General features: G+C 36.4%; 1 protein-coding gene across 4 annotated transcripts in view; it reads right to left on the bottom strand.

Moving 5' to 3' along the window:
* Positions 1-20,931, bottom strand: part of ERBB4 (erb-b2 receptor tyrosine kinase 4) — a 1,232,786-nt gene that overhangs the window by 157,466 nt on the left and 1,054,389 nt on the right. For all 4 annotated transcript variants that reach the window (XM_043445436.1, XM_043445438.1, XM_043445435.1 and 1 more), the window contains exon 20: positions 20,336-20,521. In XM_043445436.1, the coding sequence (XP_043301371.1) occupies positions 20,336-20,521 (186 nt within the window). The remainder of the gene's footprint in view (positions 1-20,335; positions 20,522-20,931) is intronic.

Here is a 20,931-nt window from a genome sequence, read left to right as displayed (position 1 = left end):
TCTTCGCGACCCCATGGACTGTAGCCTGTCTGGGTCCTCTGTCCATAGGATTTTCTAGGCAAAAATATTGGAGTGGGTTGCCATTTCCTTCTCCAGAGGACCTTCCCAGATCAGGGATTGAATCTGTGTCTCCTGAATTGGCAGGCAGATTCTTTACCATTGAGCCACTAGGGAAGCCTCATCTGATATTTTAGTACCATATTAATATGCCTCCTCCAACCTCGCTAGTGTCAAGAAGATTCTTACTAACACAGAAGGTAGAAATGAGTGTTTTTTTTAAAATGTGCTTCTTTTCTTTTTTCTGGTTTGGTTTGATGTTTTCTTTATCATGACTTAAAGTTCCCAAGCAGTGGAACAGTTCTTTCTTATGTTGAAAACTTAAATTTTTGAAATCCATTTCATTGCTAGTTGCACTTTACATAGCCTTAACCCATTCTGTACCATAGCCTTTGTGATAATGCTATTTTCAAGTTTGTGCCAGACTTCTTCACCTGTCCTTGATTTTATATGCTGTTTTCTTGTGTACATCCTTGATATATATATAAGACATGTAAATGTCTGTTAAATCTCAGTCTAGTAATTCTTGGTAATATTGCTGATACCAAATTTATTGCTTTGTGAAAACAATTCAAGCTTGTTTTGCTTATTATTCATTCTCTAAGTATGATTATAAAGATACTGTCACTCATAAACTTTAGTCACACCCACCCGCTAATATGTCTGTTTATGTAAAAAATATGTATATATGTATTATTTGTTTTTAACATATATTGAACATATACTTATTTTGAGCACTCACTCTGCAGTAAAATGTTGCACTAACTGGTAGAAACACAAACATAAAGAATACATAGTCTCTACCCCTTAAGAATCACAATCTAGTAGAGGAGAGAAATTTGTACAAATAATTACAATTCAAAGGCAAATATTAAACACATGGAACCCAATTAAACTTAAAGCTTTTGTACAGTAAAGAGCTTGGGCAAACTCTGGGAGACAGTGAGGGACAGGGAAGCCTCGCATGCTGCCGTCCATGGGGTCAAAAAGAGCTGGATGTGACTTGCCAACTAAACAACAATAAAAGAAACTATAAATGTGATGAAAAGACAACCCTCAGAATGAAAGAAAATATTTGCAAATGAAGCAATGGACAAAGGGTTAATTTCCAAAATATGCCAGCAACTCACGCAGCTCAATACCAAAAGAAACAAATAATCCAATCAAAAAGTGGGTGAAAGACCTAAATAGACATTTCTCTAAATAAGATATACAGATAGCTAATAGGCACATGAAAAGATGCTCCACATCACTAATTATTAGAGAAATGCAAATCAAAGCTATAATGAGGTATCACCTCATACAGGCCATCATCAAAAAATCTACAAATAATAAATAATGGAGAGGGTGTGGAGAAAAGGGAAACCTCTTACACTGTTGATGGGAATGCAAATTGATATAGTCACTGTGGAGAACACTATGAAGGTTATTTTTAAAAAATAAAAAAAAATAAAAATAGAACTACCATATGACCCAGCAATCCACTACTGGGCATATAGCCTGAGAAAACCATAATTCAAAATGATACACATTCCCTAATGTTCACTGCAGATATATTTATGATAGCAGGAACATGGAAACAGCCTAAATGCCCAACAACAGGTGGATGGCTAAAGAGGATATGGTAGCTATATACAATGGACTATTACTCAGCCATGAAAAGGAACAAAACTGGGACATTTGTAGACATGTGCCTGGACCTAGAGTCTATCATACAGAGTGAAGTAAGTTAGAAAGAGAAAAACAAATATCATATATTAATGTACATATGTGGAATCTAGAAAAATGGTACAGATGAACCTATTTCCTGGGCATGGATAGAGACACATATGCAGAAAATGAACATGTGGACATGAGGTGTGGGGGAAGAGGAAAGTGTGACAAATTGGGAGATCAGGATTGACATATATACATAAATCTTTGTAAAATAGATAGCTAGTAGGAGCCTCAGCTTGGTGCTCTCTGATGATCTAGATAGGTGGGATGGGGGAGTATAGGAGGGATGTATGAGAGAGAGGGGATATATGTACCTATATAGCTGGTTCACTTCATTGTACAGCAGGAACTATTATAGCACAACATCATAAATCTATTATACTCCAATTAAAAAACAGATGTTTTTAAGTCCTAAAACTGCATCCAGGAGGCAGCAAACACTGATGGGAACAGAGAAAAAACTGGATAATGTTTAAGGAGAAGATGGCATTTGAGTTTTGAAACCTGAATAGAGACACGAGAGAATGATTTTTTTTTTTCCACAAAAGATATTAAGCAAAGGGAATTGCAAAATGTCATACTGATGAACGTTTCAGAGAGGTTAAGACAAGAACTAGAAAATTATCTTTGGCTTGGTCACTGATTATTTCTAAAACCACAGTTTCACTGCCTGGGTAGATAAATAAAAAAAGGACTTAAAATCTGTTTATGTTTGTTTTCTCATTTTGAGAAATTGGATATAATTAGTGTTATAGCATACAATGCTACTAGTGTTATAATGTGGTGAGTTAGTATAGTTAATTTTGAATCCTGAATAAGGTCAGCAGAGAAAGATTGTTATTTTTTCCTCCCAAGAGATAAGCAATTCTTTCATGGTTATTCTTCTAAACCCATAAATGGTAGATTACACTAACACACACACACACACACACACACACACACACACAAATACATACTATTTGTTTCTGGATGAAGAGGTCAATTATGCCCTTTTTTGTGAATATGTATATGCTTACATGCTTACCTCAGCCATGTCTGACTTTTTGCAACCCCACGGACTGTAGCCCACCAGGGGTGGGATTTCTCTGGCAAGAATACTGGAGTGGGTTGCCATTCCTTTCTTCAGGGGATTTTCCTGACCCAGGAATTAAAACCACATCTCTTGTGTCTCCTGCATTGCAGGTGGATTCTCTACTGTCTGAATCACCAGGGAAGCCCTGTGATTATGTATAAAAATCTGTTACACTTGCCCTTCCCTCTTTTGAGGGGAATGGTGGGTGCAGTGTGATATTTCTCTATTTCTTTAAAGCCTTCTCAGTCAAATATAGAAATCACTAGTCAAATATATTTTGCTTAGATCTCAGGAGATGTATGCTATTTCTTTACCAAGAGCTCAGTGTTTTGATAAGCCATGGAATTTTAAAAAATGAAATAAAATTTCACTCTTGGATTCCATCTATATAGTTTATTGTTCACTTTCAAGGTCCTTCTGTCTTTTCAAAATAATAAGAAGAACTCAAGCTGTGCCTGTTTCTCCATAGACTATATATTAGTTTCTTATTCAAGACTTCAAAGTCCAAATCTTGGAGATATAGCTCTGTCATTATAATGGTAGTATTCATTTCACCATGATTTGTGGTTAAATTTGGTTGGTTTGTTTAGTCTTGTCTTACATACCCAGACAAAGAGCCTGCCACTGAATATTCTAGTCAGATCATATAGCTGTCTCCCTTTTCCTTAGCAAGGATTAACTAAGTACCAAAGTTCAATCTCAGGGAAGATGTCATTGTAATTGGTTGTGTGAATGTTCTTAATCAGGCCTTTATCCAATGGGATAAGTGCAGATGCTTATATCTGTTGTAATTTTCATTGATACATATTTTCCTCTTTTTCTTCTTGACACACGTTTATTTCTGATTGTTTAATATACCATTTTATCACTATTGTCATTGTGAAGTTTGATAAGTTCTCACTTAGGATGAGGCATGATTAAACTCTTAACAATCCAGCAGGTATTGTACTAAACTAGACTCTTTACATATGTTAACCAAAATGTGAGTTATATTAAGGCTCACAACTCTACCAGGTAAGCACTTCTGTAACCACCATTTTACAAATGAAGAGTCTAAGTCTTAGAAGGATTAACTGAGCCAAAGCCAAGACGTGATACATGGTGAAGGGGGTTTCCATATTTCTTATATTGATACTGACCTCATTACCTAGATGCTTTTGATTTTCAGTATTTCTTCTTGGATCTATTACTTTCCTTCTACCTAGGAACTCTTCACCCTCTTTAATAAACTGGAGCATAGAAAGCATTCCTTAAGTCCTTCACTCTCTCACCCCAGAAGGGAGATCAGGTTACATTTATAGTATACATAATTGGTGAGTGCCTTAGGCAGAAAGATAAACATAGCACATGGCCTGCAGGTTGCTAGAATAGTTCCATCAGTGCTGGACTGTTTGGGCATCAGATTGAAGCAGTCTTTGGTGGCTTCCCCTAAATAGTTTTTCTCGAAAACAGTGCAGGAAAACCACCTCTTTGCTGGGGGCTGCTGGCTGTTGACACTGTAGAATGGAAGAGAAGAATCCTGACTTCACCCCCATCTTTCCATTCTCCTCTCCTTCCCCTGTTAGTCTGACTGCAGCCCCTGTAACAGTGATCCATAGGACTTGTGGAAACTCTTTTCTATGGCACTGCTGTACTTCTATGTCTTTGGGAACAAATACTAGCTAGAACTTTTGTGCTATTCGAGTGACCATACTTCTAAACATTCAATATGATATGTGAGCCAAGGTTGAAGACTATCTGGGAAATGAGCCCTGAATTGGAAGCCTCAGATGAAGAGAGACAGAGACAGAGTTAGAAAAAACTAAAGAAGCATTATCATGCCAAGGAACAGAGTTTACTAAAGAGGATGACCAAATAAATTTTGTCAGAGTTTTCTAATTCAAAAGCCTGCTAAACTCTGAAAATTAGACATAAGCTAGCATATCTGCCATTTATTTTAGGTATGGTAATTTACAAAGCATATCACCAAACATAATCATTCATCCATCATCCAGTAATCATAGGAGCCCTCTTGTTCTCCTGATTTTAATGCCCATAGATATTGCTTTTGTTGAGAACATCATTTATCTGTTATACAAACTGTTAAACAGCCTCCTAAGGGTTCTCCTGCCTCCCTATATTGTGTTCAGATGTTTACAATTTGGGCTTCCAGCTAGAAAGAAACCAGTAAAAAGTCTTAAGTGTCCATATCTCCTGGGGAACTCCCTTCTAATATGCGTGCATATTTGATTAACATCTTTAACCTGCTTTCGAAATTTTACTTTATAAAGAATTTAAATTCAGCTCTTAGGCCTGTCAGTGATATACATATGAATTTACTCTATTATGACCAGTATAAGAAGTCTTGTCATTTCACATCTTCTCCTCTATACTCCAGGTCATGTTCATGTAAAGATACATATAAACCTTAATAGAATACCATTTGTTATGTGTATAAATTAGTGAAAATAGGAACCTATCAGAGGTTGTCTTGAAAGTCTGTATCTTAAACCTTATTCCATTTACTTTAGGGACTTGGGAATATCATTTGATGGCTTTGATTAAGCGTGGCCAATGTAGTAAAATTTCTTCTGTCTGGTTTTCTCTCCGTTACACTGAAACACAGATTCCCCTTTATATATACAAGAGTGCAAGTGCTTTAGAATTATTCATGACTAGAATTCCCTCAGGAGTGACTTCTCTAAGTCCTGAAATCACAATTCTTCAAGGATATAAAGTATAACTAATTTACCCACCTTATCTGACCCAAAGTGTAGGTTTTAAAATTCATTCAGACCTAACAGGGAAGAGTATGTCCAGGTAGTATTTTCCCGTTAAACACATCTTATTTTTAGAGAGGTGTAAGAGTAAGCTGGGAGAATAAAGAATCTATATTTTTCCTGTCTGTGTTATATGTGTTTTGGGGATAGAAAAATTTAGAACTTCCAACGTAGTAATTTCTGTTGAAAAGAAATTCAATTAAGTTGCAGTGGGGGTTGTTTTGCTGATAAAATTCCTGATTTTAGTAGTCCACCTGATATTTTAACAGTCTATAAACTGTTTATCAGCCTTTCTTAGACTCACCAGTAGGGAGACCAAAACAAAACAAAACACATGGCACTATTTCAGATGGCAGCAACATCCACAGCTCTGAGAATATTATTTCTGTGGGTTGCATGTTCAGTCTTTATTTAATTCTCCCTTGCCTACCATCCAATTTCTTTCAGACCCATATGGTGCCAATTTCTTGAAAGCTTATTGTAGTAATGTTAAAAATTTCTATCTAAATAGTAAATTAGCCCCCCAAATCATAAGGAAATAAGTCTGTCTGGGCTCACAAAATTTCCCCTTCAGGCCTTGAGATCCTACTTATCTACTTTTTTGTTTCTTATGAGAAATAAATTGCTTTTAATGTTACATTTTATAAAAGACTTAAAATGAGTGGGTGTGCCCCAAAGTGTTTGACTTTTGTGGCATTTTAAAAAACAATCATGACTTGAAAAATCTCAATATTTGAATGATGATAAAAATTGCTTTGGGCTGAAATTCTGTAGTTTGTATCAGAGTCCCCAGGAAAATTTTACAGCTTAGTAATAAACCTGGAAAATATGGGTTTATAATGGAAATGTTGACAGACTCTAGCAAACGCTACTGTAATATCTTGAATCTGATTTAAAGGAAGTTTTCAATAATGTTTTTTCCAAGCCAGTCTTTTGGGGAATGAAAGTTAAAGAAAAAAAAGTTTTCCGCTACCACAATGATTGATGAAAATGTAGTATCTATGGGCAGATACCTTGGGGCACCCATGAATAAGATCAAAAGCATGGAGAGACTGTTGTCCTATAAGAAGCCTCTGTTAAAGTCTCACTGCATATAGGGACATTTTGATAAAGTGATAGTTCGTAAGTGCCATATGCATTATACTGGTATCTTTTCAGATAAAGGTAATAATTAAATGGACTGTCATTTCACTTAATTAGGTTTAATTAAAAAAAATTACGGGACCATAATAACATGAGTAGCTATGACTAACATTGTGATTCTAGAAGAAATTAAGTCATTATTTAGATATACATAGTATGCTCTCTCGCCCACAAAATTATGTAAAAAGTTACCTGGATTAAATAATTTTACATGCTAAATTTTACAGATTAAGACAGGAAATAAGAAACATTGAGTTGGCCAAAAAGTTCTTTTGTGTTTTTCTGTAAGATGCTATGGAAAAGCCCAAATGAACTTCTTGGCCAATCCAATAGTTCCTTCAGTTATCTAATTAAGATGCAGAACTAGTTAGGCAGGAATACTATCAATTTGAGTTCACTGTCCTGTCCTGTCTCTAGCTCATATAATATGATCTGAGGTCACATGAGGAAATGCTTAAATATACTTGTACCAGTATCATCTGTTCATGCATATTAGTTTAGTGACCTAATATAAGATATATAACTTCTGTGAGTCTCTGGTTTTTCATTTAAAATGGGAATTATATGAGTAATAACAATGTGAGTGATGATAGTTAATGTTATTGAGTATGAGGATGTACCACGTACTGTGCAGGATAGTTTATATATATTAAGTCATTTAAACATACAACTGTATCTATTCCATAGTTTATTGTAAGAATTATAGGCTGGATAAATGACAAAGTCCTATGGTATAACACAAAGAACTATATTCAATATCCTGTGATAAACTGTAAGGGAAAACAATATGAAAAATAATGTATATATATGTAAGTGAATCAGTTTGTTGTACAGTAGAAATTAACACAATATTATAAAATCAACTATACTTCAATAAGGGCTTCCCTGGTGTCTCAGTTGGTAAAGAATCTGCCTGCAATATGGGATACCTGGGTTAGATCCCTGAGTTGGGAAGATCCACTGGAGAAGGGAAAGAGTTACCCACTCAAGTATTCTGGCTTGGAAAATTCCTTGCCATGGGGTCACAAAGAGTCAGACATGACTGACTTTCACTTTCACATACTTCAATAAAATAAATTAAAGAGATATATCATGTAAAGTCCTTAGCCCAATATTAAGCCTTAGCCTCAGTGCAAGTGTTAGCTGATTTGGCTACAGGATTCATCTTGCTTCATGAACACTTAGGTTAAAGAGACATAAGGACCACTACTTTCCATTATTGTTTCTGCCGTGACCTAGCATTGTCGATCTACTTGAAACACAACCAGGACAAGACAACATGCTCCACACAAGCTCTGATCAGTACCAATCATGAGTGATTGGATACCAGGGACTGGGAATAATCTATGAAATTTTTTCAATCTCACCATGAAACACCACCTGTACACTCTTGGTTTAAGGATTGCCAAACATTTTTTCCAGTCAATAGCAGAAACTGAGTCATTTCAGTATGTGTTCTGACTTGATGTGCCAAAGCTTTAAAGAAATAGCCATCTAAACACCTTCAAGCAAAATATAAACAAGTAGGCTGAAACTTCTTTTGAAAAAAAAAAAAAAATATATATATATATATATATTTCACAAATTGAGTACCAGCACACAGATTAAGAACAGTATTGATCTCATAAAAACCACCCCAACCCATATTAGCTATATTTTTATGGAATTCTTCAATTTTGTAGAGAAATTAACTTAAGGATATTCTTTTATTTAGCACTTATGCACTCTTGTGAAAGCTTTATAAATTCTGTATCAATTTAGCAGAATAACTGGTAATTCTTAGTACATACCAGACAGAAAATGAAAATTCAAGGGAATCATTCATTTTGTCTTAAAACATAATATTTTTAATTTTAAAGCTCATTATAATCTGACATTTAATCTACAAGGGACTTCATAACAAAATCCTTGGTTTAAACCTTATACTACAGTTTCTAATAGAGTAGCCCCATTAGTAAACTATATTCATGCTAATGTGCTGGCTTGGGGCAATGATCATCAAAGTCCCTAGTTCTGGTCCTCACCAGTGAACGTGCACTAGGAGTGGGTGATGTAGTATCATAATTATACAATCAACCTTGTCAAGGCATAGAGCATTGGGAATAACAGAATCCTGAAGCTGAAAATGTAGCTAGCTGATAGATGACAGTCATTAAGCTCATCCTTTGTTCATTTTGTGATGCTGTAGATACTGAGTATAGGAAACAGCTTCTTAATGAAGGATAAAATCTTTGACCCATTGCCACTGTTCATGTGCTCATAACCACTCAGCTCCCCTTTCTTTCCACAGCTATACATATATTCTGTTCAACTCTCACCTTACCCTGATGAAAAATAATAAACATCAACAAGCTCCTTTTCATCAATCAAATTTAGACAATGAAAAATAAAAATTTGTGCAAGTACCGTTTGGCCTAATATTTCTAATCATGATGATAAATGACTCTCCTCACCTGTGTTCCTTCCCATATTTAATTGGCTGGTGTGAAATTTTGGCTACATAAATTCATCTTACTAATATATTTATATTCAAGATATAGATGAAAGCATGCATGTATATGTGTATATTTATATTTGAAAGCATACATACATATATATCATACAAGCTATGTACACTTTATGTCATATGGTACTAAATATAATTATTCTAAATTTTTGAACATTTTCAGAATGTAGAAGATTGAGCATAAAGCTTTTACTGCTTTTTCTCACTCACTTTCAGTCTGTCTTCATTATTAACCTAATTTTCCTCCCTTCTGGCTGCATGCCCTTCTGGGTTTGAATGTGCTCTCTCTCTTCTGCAGCCAGTGACCTGCTAAACCACTTTCCTACGGTAATTAGAAGGCACAGAAGTAGGAGTGTAGATGTTCCCACTAAGTATTTGTAAGAGGATCTAATACTACATTTTGACTGCTGCATCCCTCTTAGGTCACATAACTACACAGTTATGTAGTTGGAGAGAAACTTGGTTTCTCTTCTTCATAGTCACTGTTGAGAATATTTTTTGTGCAAATCTATAGAGGATATCCTTTGAAGTATGACTTTTCCAAATTACTAATGCTAGAATGAAGCAGTATTATATATATACATACACATATATATGTATATATATATATCTCACCATGGCTTCTCTGGTGGCTGAATGGTAAAGAATCCACCTGTCAATGCAGGAGATGTGGTTTCTTCCCCTGGGTCAAGAAGAGTCTCTGGGGAAGGAAATAGCAGTCCACTCCAGTATTCTTGCCTGGAAAATTCCACGGACAGAGGAGCCTGGCTGGCTACAGTCCATGGGGTTGGAAATGAGTTGGACACAACTTAGCAGCTAGACAACAGTAATATGTATCACCATATTAAAGGCTACTATCATGTGGAAAACATAGTAAATTTTTAAAAAAGTGTCTTAAAAATAAGTCATGTGAGAGAGAGGTCCAAGAGGGAGGGAATATATGTATGCATGTGACTGATTCACTTAATTGTAGAGCAGAAACTAACATAACATTGTAAAGCTTTCCAATAAAAATGTCATTATTACAAACATAGATCATGGCAAGACTTAAGAACAATTAAAAACAAAGAAGTAGGAGGCTTTAAGGGGATGATATGAGGTCATGAAATGCTTCTATACTTTGATGTGGTGGTAGTTATATAAATCAACACACGAGATAGAATTGCATAGAACCACACACACACACAGGGGCTTCCCTGGTGGCTCAGACGGTAAAGCATCTGCCTACAATGCGGGAGACCCGCGTTCAATCCCTGGGTTGGGAAGATACCCCGGAGAAGGAAATGGCAACCCACTCCAGTGTTCTTGCCTGGAAAAGCCCATAGACGGAGGAGCCTGGTAGGCTACAGTCCACGGGGTCGCAGGAGTCATACACGACTGAGCAACTTCACTTCACTATACACACACAGGGGGCTTTCCTGGTGTCTCATTTGGAAAAGAATTTGCCTGCAATTCAGGAGACCCAGCTTTGATCCCTGGGTCAGGAAGATCCCCTGGGAAAGGGAATGGCTACCCACTCCAGATTTATTACCTGGAGAATTCCACAGACAGAGATGCCTGGCAGACTACAGTCCATGGGGTCACAAAGAGTCAGACACGACTGAGTGACTAACACTTTCATTTCATTTCTGTACACACAGACATACATGAAAATTTATATAAAACTGTTGAAATCTGAATAAACTCTAGGGGTTGTACCAGTGTCAAATTCCTGGTTGCAATATTGTACTATGATTATGCAAAATGTTTTCAGTAGGGAAATTGATGAGGAACAAATGGAAATACTCTTTCAATTTTTTGTAACTTCCTCTGAATCTAAAATTATTTCAGAATAAATTTAAAAACTTTCTGGAGAAGAATTTGAGCAGGTGCAGAGGAACTATGTGGATCACAACAAACTGTGGAAAATTCTTCAAAAGATGGGAATATCAGACCACCTGACCTGCCTCCTGAGAAACCTGTCTGAAGGTCAAGAAGCAACAGTAAGAATGGGACATAGAACAACTGACTGGTTCCAAATTGGGAAATGAGTATATCAAGAGCATATATTGTCACCCTGCTTATTTAACTTATATGCACAGTGCATCACATGAAATGCCAGGCTGGATGAAGCACATCCAACTGTTATCAAGACTGCTGGGAGAAATATAAATAACCTCAGATATGCAGATGACACCACCCTTAGAGCAGAAAGCAAGGAGGAAAAAAGAGCCTCTTGATGAAAGTGAAAGAGAAGAGTGAAAAAGTTGGCTTAAAACTCAACATTCAAAAAATGAAGATCATGGCATCCAGTCCCATCACTTCATGGCAAATAGAAAGGGAAACAATGGAAACAGAGACTTTATTTTTTTGGGCTCCAAAATCACTGTAGATGGTGACTGCAGCCATGACATTAAGAGACACTTGCTCCTTGGAAGAAAAGCTAAGACAAAAATAGAGAGCATCAAAGAATTGATGCTTTTGAACTGTGGTGTTGGAGAAGACTTTTGAGAGTCCCTTGGACTGCAAGGAGATCCAACCAGTCAATCCTCAAGGAAATCAGTCCTGAATATTCATTGGAAGGACTGATGCTGAAGCTGAAGCTCCAATACGTTGGCCACCTGATGTGAAGAGCTGACTCACTAGAAAAGACCCTGATGCTGGGAGAGGTTGAAGGCGGAAGGAGAAGGGGTCAACAGAGGATGAGATTGTTGGATGGCATCTCCAACTCAATGGACATGAGTTTGAGCAAGCTCTGGGAGATGGTGAAGGACAGGCAAGCCTGATGTGCTGCAGTCCATGGGGTCTCAAAGAGTTGGACATGACTAAGCAACTGAACAATTAACAACAACAAGAGGAAGTAAATCTGTGTTTTGTCTTCAGTCCCAATATGGTTTTCCTGTTTCCAGTCAGATTGCTTGATCTCCTCATCCTTTGCTTCTCCTATGTGCAGCAAAATGCAAGTCCTAACCCTCTGAATTACTGTAAACATCTTGAAATTTGTAGGAAGAATGACATTGCAGGCATATATCTGAAAGATCACGAATATCTGTCACAACTTCCTGATAGCAATATTATAACACCCATCTACCTCCATATTTTAGAAACAAAAGCCACGGGGAAGCCATAACCCAGACAAACAGGTCCTGCCACTTTGATTCTGCATTTGGGAAAATCACTGTACTCCTAAAATGTGCTATACTACCCAGCTTCATCCACATAATCATGACTAATTGACATAATTGTGAACACTTTACACACATAAAGTACAACTTCATCCATTCGGATTGGAAAGCTTTCACTTTTATGTCAAAAAACAGTACACTAAAAGTACAGTAAAGAAATTAAGTTCTTTACTTTGTGGTTGTGCATGGTAGCTGAATGAAAACTGTTGCCATTTATAGAATGGGGAATCTTCCTGGCTGAATTAGAATCACTCAGCATGCCAAACAAAGCCGCAGGCAAAGCAAAGCAAAAGAGAAGCTTGCTATTTTATAGGTTAGACAAGAAACAACCTAAATGACTTCTCTAAGGGAGAGACCTTCATATTTCATGCAAACCCCAGGAAATAATTAAGGCTTCAGTGCAATTCTGAGACCTGTGCTCTAGAAAATGCCTCCATAAACTTCATTTTCATCTGGTACAATCGAGATGCTCTCTTATTCCTTACTACCTCTTTTATATCATCCTCCTTTCAGGCAATGAGAATTTGGCACATAAATAAAGAGCAGGAGATTGTTTCAGGGAGGGAAGAAATATGATTCAAATTCAGCCAGGTGCTTTATCACCAATTTGGGAGGCTGCAATGTTATTAGACATCCTGATATAAAGATGGAGAGGAAAAACTATTGTTAGAAAAGAGAGATTTAAAGAAAAAAAGCCCTTGGAAGGTAAACTGAAAACACAAAAGTACTTGAAAGTAAAAATAAGCTGTCTCTCATTTAGTATTCCAGGAAGAGAAAAAGCTCATTAGATCACTTAAAAATTATAATGAGAGGTATATGATCTTTTAGACTCAATCTCTCTAATACCACAGTAGTTATTTCACCTAAATTATGGTTTTTCCAATTGTCATGTACAGATGTGACAGTTGGACCATAACGAAGGCTGAGCACTGAAGAACTGATGCTTTTGAACTGTGGTGCCAGAGAGAATTCTTAAGAGTCCCTTAGGTGCAATGAGACCAAACCAGATCCAACCCTGAATGTTCACTGGAAGGACTGATGCTGAAGCTGAAGCGCCAGTACTTTGGCCACCTGATGCAAAGAGCTGACTCATTGGAAAAGATCCTGATGCTCTGAAAGATTGAGGACAGGAAGAGAAGTGGGTGACAGAGGATGAGGTGGCTGGATGGCATCACTGACTCAACGGACATGAGTTTGAGCAAACTCCAGGACACGGTGAAGGACAGGGAAGCCTATTGTACTGCAGTCCATGGGGTCACAAAGGGTCGGACAGGACTTCCTGACTGAACAACATAAATGAGCAGTCCACAAATCTTATGGGGTCAGAGTAAAAGATGCAGGCTGTCAGTTGTCACTGGGTGATAAACGGATTCAGATTGTGTCCTTGTCACTATGACCTGTGGCCTCAAATGAATTCTGTCACCTGTGTAGGTTCCATTTTCCCCATCTTCAATATAGGCACATCAGATGGTCTTAAAGCTGGCCCCTGGGAGGACCTAGGCATCCCTCAGGGCTCCATGAAGCCCCTTCAATACCCGCTATTGCTTTAGATATGGCTCAGTTTTATTTGCTTAGATTTTCAAGTAGAATTTCACTGGACAAAACAATTTCATGTTTTATAAATTTTAAATCAGTGAAATAGATAATCTGGAGTGTCTTGCTGTGCCAAAGTTTCCACTAGTTCTGGTGTTAATTGTTTTACAGATTCACTACATCCATAGAACTTTGGGCTGCTCACACTATCTAATGTAAGGAATTATCCTGACCTCAGCTCTTTGCCAATTCACTGCTGGTTTCACATGTTCAACCTTACAAACAATCCAATTTTCTGATATGAAAATTAGAGGTCATGATGATAGCACATGGAAAAAAGCAGCTTAGGAACCTGTGCAGGAAAGCATAAGAGTATAGGAGACTCAAGTTTTATTCTGAAACCTAGAAATATTAAATATTATACATGAGATTACCTCCTCCTACCCTCAGCATAGTGTAAGAACAAGTGTTAAATCTTTTATATCTGAGATTTTAAAATTGAGCATTTTTGAAATGACATTATTGTTGTCATTCAGTCACTTAGTTGTGTCTGACTCTTTGTGACCCCATGGGCTGCAGCACGCCATCCTTGCCTGTCCTTCACTATCTCCTGAGGTTTGCTCAAACTCATGTTCATTGAGTCAGGGACGCTATGTATCTTTCCTTATTGCTTTCATCTCAAATATTATCCAAAATTATAACAGTAGACACTCTTATTCTACATGAAGTAGCATTTTTAGCACAAGTATTAACTTATTCTCATAACTGCTCTATGAAAAGAGTAATGTTATAATGCTAATTTTCAGGGGGCACAGAGAGAAAATAAATAACATGTCAAGGGCCACATGGCTAATAAGTGAGGAGCTGGAGTTTGGACCCATTCAGCCTGGTTCTAGAGTCTATATGCTTAACACAAACTAACACCAAACCATACCTTTTAAATCATTAATTTATAGAATCACTTGTGATCAGTATCAATACTGTATGATACCTCACAGAGCAGTTTTGAGCTTGCTTTACCATAATTTTTTATGTAAACAGTCAGTTGAAAAAAATCCTCCCAAAGTAGATGGAAAAAAATTCCCCCCACTTGATTCTGAAAAATGTGACATAGACCCTGATGATAAGGCAATAAAAACATTTCCATGAAGACAGTAAAAAGTGTTATTCATGATGGAATCTTCTCTGTTATGGGTGTGATGATGAGACACAACTACAGAAAAATGTCATGCTCCTTAGCGTGTGTGTGCGTGCTCAGTTGCTCAGTTGCACCAGTCCTCAAATTCCGGAGGAGGGCAAGTGACTTTAAGCCTCTGTGATGCATGTATTTGGAAAGGAAAGCGTGCAGAATGGCTTCAAGACCTGGCTCAGGCAGGCATCAGAGTTACCTGATAGAGAATCCAGGTATCTCAACCTACTGATGTGTCCTTTAGGACTTAAGTTGTTCAACCTTCCTTATCTATAAACTGGGAGAATAATGGGCCATACCTGCTAGAATTTCAGTAAATATTATATACTACAAAGTATATAAAGCACCCAGCAGATGCCTGTTGCATAAAACACGCTTTATCCACATGAATTTAATCATTACCAGTGTTATTCACCATAAAGTTCCTTCACTCTAAACTCATACACTTTTCAGATTCTGCCAAGTGGTCTTTTAAAATCCGCTTGCCCAACTTGTTAGCAACAACTCTGAAAGAAGGAATTCTCACAATTATCTTCTATCCTGCATTCATAATGCCCAAGGAAGGCATATAGTATTATACAAACATTAAATAATAATATGTTCTGCTCTGCTTACCAAATTAAATCAAGTTCTAAAGGCAGCACATGCAGAGTGAAAATGGCTGCTGATAAGAAGCAATCTGATGTTTAAATTTGTGTTTCTATTACATAAACCGCTATAGAATGATGTACCGATGGAAAAATGCAAGGAAAACTGGGAATGTAGACGAAATTTTAAGAAATACTTTCTTCTTATACATAAAAACATAGATTCTAATATTTACGCTCTGTATGAGTTTAGTCATGTAACTTAAATTCTCTATGACTCACTATTTATTGTGAGGAGGACATACTGATGACACTTCCCTCACTGGTTTGTGATTAAAAAATTAATTAATAAATAAAATATATAGAATAGTTGCTTACACAGAGCAACTGTCTTATGTTAATTATAATTATTATTCCTTCTTCTTACAGTTTTCACTGGTATTCTATAACATAAATATAAATTGGCTATTTTACAGCATCATACCTCTCCTCCTACCAACTCTGTCAATAAAAAAAGGATGCAGCCAAAATGAAAGTGGGTATTGGAGTAATTACTGTGATGATATCTCATTTTCATAAATTCTCTTTTGGTGAGAATTGAAAGAAAAAAAAAATGGACTCTTCTAACTTACTGAAATAGCCATCTGTAAAATACTTGTGTTGACTCAGACCAAATTACTCATATTTTACAGACATTTCTGAAACAATTCTCTTGTTTCAAAGCTTTCAACCTATAGCAAATAAAAGAAGATTGTTTTTAAATACTCCATGTTTCAGGAGCTGAGCCAAGGACTTTACATGAGCTATTTTATTTAATATTTGCAAATCACTATAGCAATAGAAGTTTATTAACTTTCTATTGCTATAACTAACTACCACAAATGTAGTGGCTTAAAACAATACAAATATATTTTTTTACAGCTCTGGACTTCAGAGGTCAAAAATCAGTTTCCAGACTGGAGGAAAATCAAGGTGTTGGCAGGCCTGCTTTTCTTCCAGAGGTCTCAGGGAAGATCTTGGGCTTCCCTTGTGGCTCAGTTGGTAAAGAATCCGCCTGCAGTGCAGGAGACCTGGGTTCGATCCCTGGGTTGGGAAGATCCCCTGGAGAAGGGCAAGGCTACCCACTCCAGTATTCTGGCCTGGAGAATTCCATGGACTGTATAGTCCCTGGGGTCGCAAAGAGTCGGACACGACTGAATAAACTTCACTTTCACTTACTCCCCTGTCTTTTCTAGCTTCTAGAGGTTGACTGGTAGCTTCAGTTTGTGGCCCCCTTCCTCTATCTTCAAGCACATCACTCCTACTCTACTCCATTTTTATATCTTCTCTCCCTTACTCTGATCCTTTTGCCTCCCACTTATGTGGATAGCCCACTTGGATGATCCAGGATAATCTCCTTATCTCAAGATCTTTAATTTAATCACAGCAGCACAATGCCCTTTAACATCTAAATTAACATGTCCTCAGAAGCTGGGGCTAGGACATAACATATTTGAAGGCAGAGGATTATTTTTCAGCTTACTACAGGTAGACAGTATTGTGCTCATTTTGCAGATGAAGAAAAAAGTAGTAATTGTTAACTCCATAAATACACAGAAAATTCAAAAGGGTTGAATAGTTTATTCAAATTCACAAAACCAAAAAGTGGGCACTGGCATACTAATGTAAGTCCTTTTGACTCTATTGCTGTTTCCACTACACAATTCTGCCCCCAAATGAGGAATAAAAAGATAAAAGAAGGACTCCCTTCTTACAGGTAGGATGTTTTTTGTTTTCATTTTCTTTATGACTTCAAAATATTTACCAAATAAATATTGAATAGCTGCCTACACGTAAAACCCAATTTTAGGTGCTGGGAAAAAAACAGGAATCAGACCAAGTCAGTAACTACTAGGTAATCTCATATCTTCCCATAAGTTTGAATACTTATAATGTGGGTGTGTGCACTATATTTTAGTCATGTCCGACTTCTTGACAATTTATAACTCTTAAATCTACATGCATAGACTTGACCAAATTCAACTACCTATTTGATAGCTCCATTTTTATGTTCAATAAACCTTTTCAGTTTGCCACATCTTGAACTGAACTGGCTTTCTCTACCTCAGGCAACAGCACTACCATATATCCCTCCCTCACCACCCAGTCATCAGTAATCAAAATACCTTAATTTGTCTCAAAAAAGTATCTTAATTCCACTCACTTCTTATTTTCACCACTCCCAGACTTCTAACTTGTACCTTCATTTCAGTTCTTGCATTGCCTTAATCTAATCGTCATACATAAATTGGCATGATCTTTTTAGAGAATAAATTAGATTATATCATTTCCAGGGCAAAATACTTCAATATTCATGGCATTTATAATAAAATCCAAATTTTTCATGCTACTCAGTATTACCACATACCTTGCTCTGTTTACATTTGTGTGCCTGTTGTCCCGGCATAACTAGTAATAGAGTCTCCTTTCACTCTTAAAATTGTTCATTTGGATGAAAAATTACATGGTCACCATATATATAAAGGGTTCTGTTGTAATTTTTTCTCTGCCTAAGTTTATTCTAATAGCCAAAGTCTCCCTCAGGACTCAACGGGGTTTGCCCTTAATTCTCTTTTATGATTATTTTTCTTCAAAAACTAAATCAAATCAAACTGTTTAATCCAATACCTAGCTGTCTTATTTGTTGAACATCTGTCCTACCACTAGACATTTCAGTATGTATAATGTGTGGTAGGTGTCCACACATATTTATGAAAAGATTAATGACTAAATATATATGCCATACAGTCAGAGTCATATAAACATGTGGTATAACATTTAAGTGGTACAAATGTGTTCAATATACCAATGACCAAACTAACAGAGGAGAAAAAAAAGTTACTTCTGTTTAGAGAGAAAATAAGGTTGACTTCACAAGGGGAGGGAGCCCAACCAGTGTTGATGGATATAAAAGATCATGTTATGTGAATCAAGATGCTCTGAGAAGAGATTTCTAAGCAGAAGGAATGTCATTTACAAAGGCAGGAAAGTTTAAAGCAGTGTGATTATTCAGGGAACTCAAAGTAGTTTCTATTATTAGAGAGTACGGTCTTGCATAAATGATATATTAATGCCATGAATCCCTAAGGACAAAACCTAAATTATGAAGAAGACTGCAGGAAATATAGAAAATAGTTAAGAAGTTCAAAATTTAGTTTTGTTTTCATTTACACTGCTAGGATGACTTGAGAATTTCTATTGCATATTTAGCTCACCTTATAAATTATAGAAGTTCTTAGATAAGTAAATCAGTTTTTGAAGAGTGATATTTCAAACTTCATTACCATAAAGAATCCTCTCAGTTGTGAGTTTGTCATATAATATTCACAAAATTGTAATACATGGTCCGTAAGGAAACTATATGGAGATTTATGGTACAGAAAACCAAAGTGGGCTTTTCCCTTGAATTGGGGGATTTGCATTTTAAGAGTTATCTTAAATTTCTGCTTTGGATGATGTATTTTTATTCATTCTTAGATTGTAAAAAGAAATAGACTAAAACTACTGGATTAACATTTTGTCATTTATATTATACAAATGCTAAAATGAACAGATCTGTAGAATTTATAGAACATCAGGTAATATTTTGAGGTAAACAAGAGTTGACACAGTGAATTGAAACTCATCTCAGACCTATTTATCTTGAAGAACATTTTCAAGAGATATTATTGGTATAGATAATCTTAAATGGTTTCTTTGAACATGAATATACATACCAAAGTTGCATGCTGGTGGACTGCAGGACATGAAAGCTTTGTTTGACTCCCAGAGTGCTTTAGAAGTTTGAGCCAAGATTTTCATTTAGATAAATCACATTGAAAAATCTAGAATTCTGGCCCCTTCCTAAATATTTTGAAGATCTGATAACTCTGGTGAGAAAAACTATAGTCCCAAGGGACTATATGAGTACATGTTTTCTAGTTCACCAACATCCATCTCCCTCCACCCTCCCAGGTATGAGATCCACACCATATCATACACACACACACACACACACACACACACATAAGTGTGTGTGTGTGTATATATATATATATATATACATACATATATGCCTGAGACCCTGTTCTGGAACGAAAAAGCCAAAAAAAAAAAAAAAAAAAAGCAACAACAACAAAACCCACACAAAAAACAACTATAAAAGACCAATTGCAAATTATCAAAGTGTCTAGGAAGATATTTAGAATTTGATCATTTGTAATTCTGAGAATTGAACATGCATGCTATCCTAATAAAATCATTTGCAAATGGAGCAATTCAAACTTTCAATCTTTTCTTCCTTGAATCCATTACTAAACAATACCCAAACACAAAAAAGTCCAGCGAATCCAGTATATCAGTTTGTTTCCTCCTGACCAAGAAGTTATTTGTTCTGGCATCTGGTCAATATAACACAAACAGCACATACAATAGCACCAAATTATATAAATAGACGATGAGTTTGATCTGTAATTTGAATGTAAATATCTCCCTACCTTTATTATAGCAGATGCAATTCATTTAAGTAGATTGAAAATACCCGAACTGTAGTAGATTAGGAAGTATAAAGGCAGAAATGATGGGCACGTACCTTCGCTATCTGGACACACCAGTTAAGTAACAGCTGCGAGCCGATGTTATCCTTGTGCTCGTGGACATAATCCAGCAGACAGCCGTGGGGCATGAGCTGCGTCACCAGCTGAATGGTCGGGCTCAGACACACACCCAGTAATCGAACCAAGTGTGGATGGTCCATACTCGCCATGATTAGGGCTTCCTAAACAAAAAAATGAATGATACCATTACTTCAACTCAAAGTTCTTTGCCATGACAGTGACTTGCACTGTACTGACACTGTTGATAATGATTTTGAAAAGGTACTCTCATAAAATGGAATCAATTAAAAGTGAGAAAAGACATTACTGTAGCCATTATATTTCTAAAGTGATTTAATTCAAGTGAAAATAAATGGAAATTAGACTATATTTATTAGAATGGCAAATATTATATAATAACTGCATGCAAATTTAATAGTAGTATTTTCTCTTCTGCAATGTGAAAAATATTAGATTTTATTTACTGCCAAATTAAGTTGAATCCTAAATTATATTGTGGATTTTTAACCTTTGATCTTTGGTTCTAGAGTTCAATTATCTATACAATACAATTATTTGCACAAGGTGGCTC

The sequence above is a fragment of the Cervus canadensis genome, chromosome 24, assembly GCF_019320065.1.
Source record: "Cervus canadensis isolate Bull #8, Minnesota chromosome 24, ASM1932006v1, whole genome shotgun sequence".
Lineage (NCBI taxonomy): Eukaryota > Metazoa > Chordata > Mammalia > Artiodactyla > Cervidae > Cervus > Cervus canadensis.
Note: the sequence above shows the minus strand (reverse complement) of the source record. Positions and strands in the feature narration are given on the sequence as shown.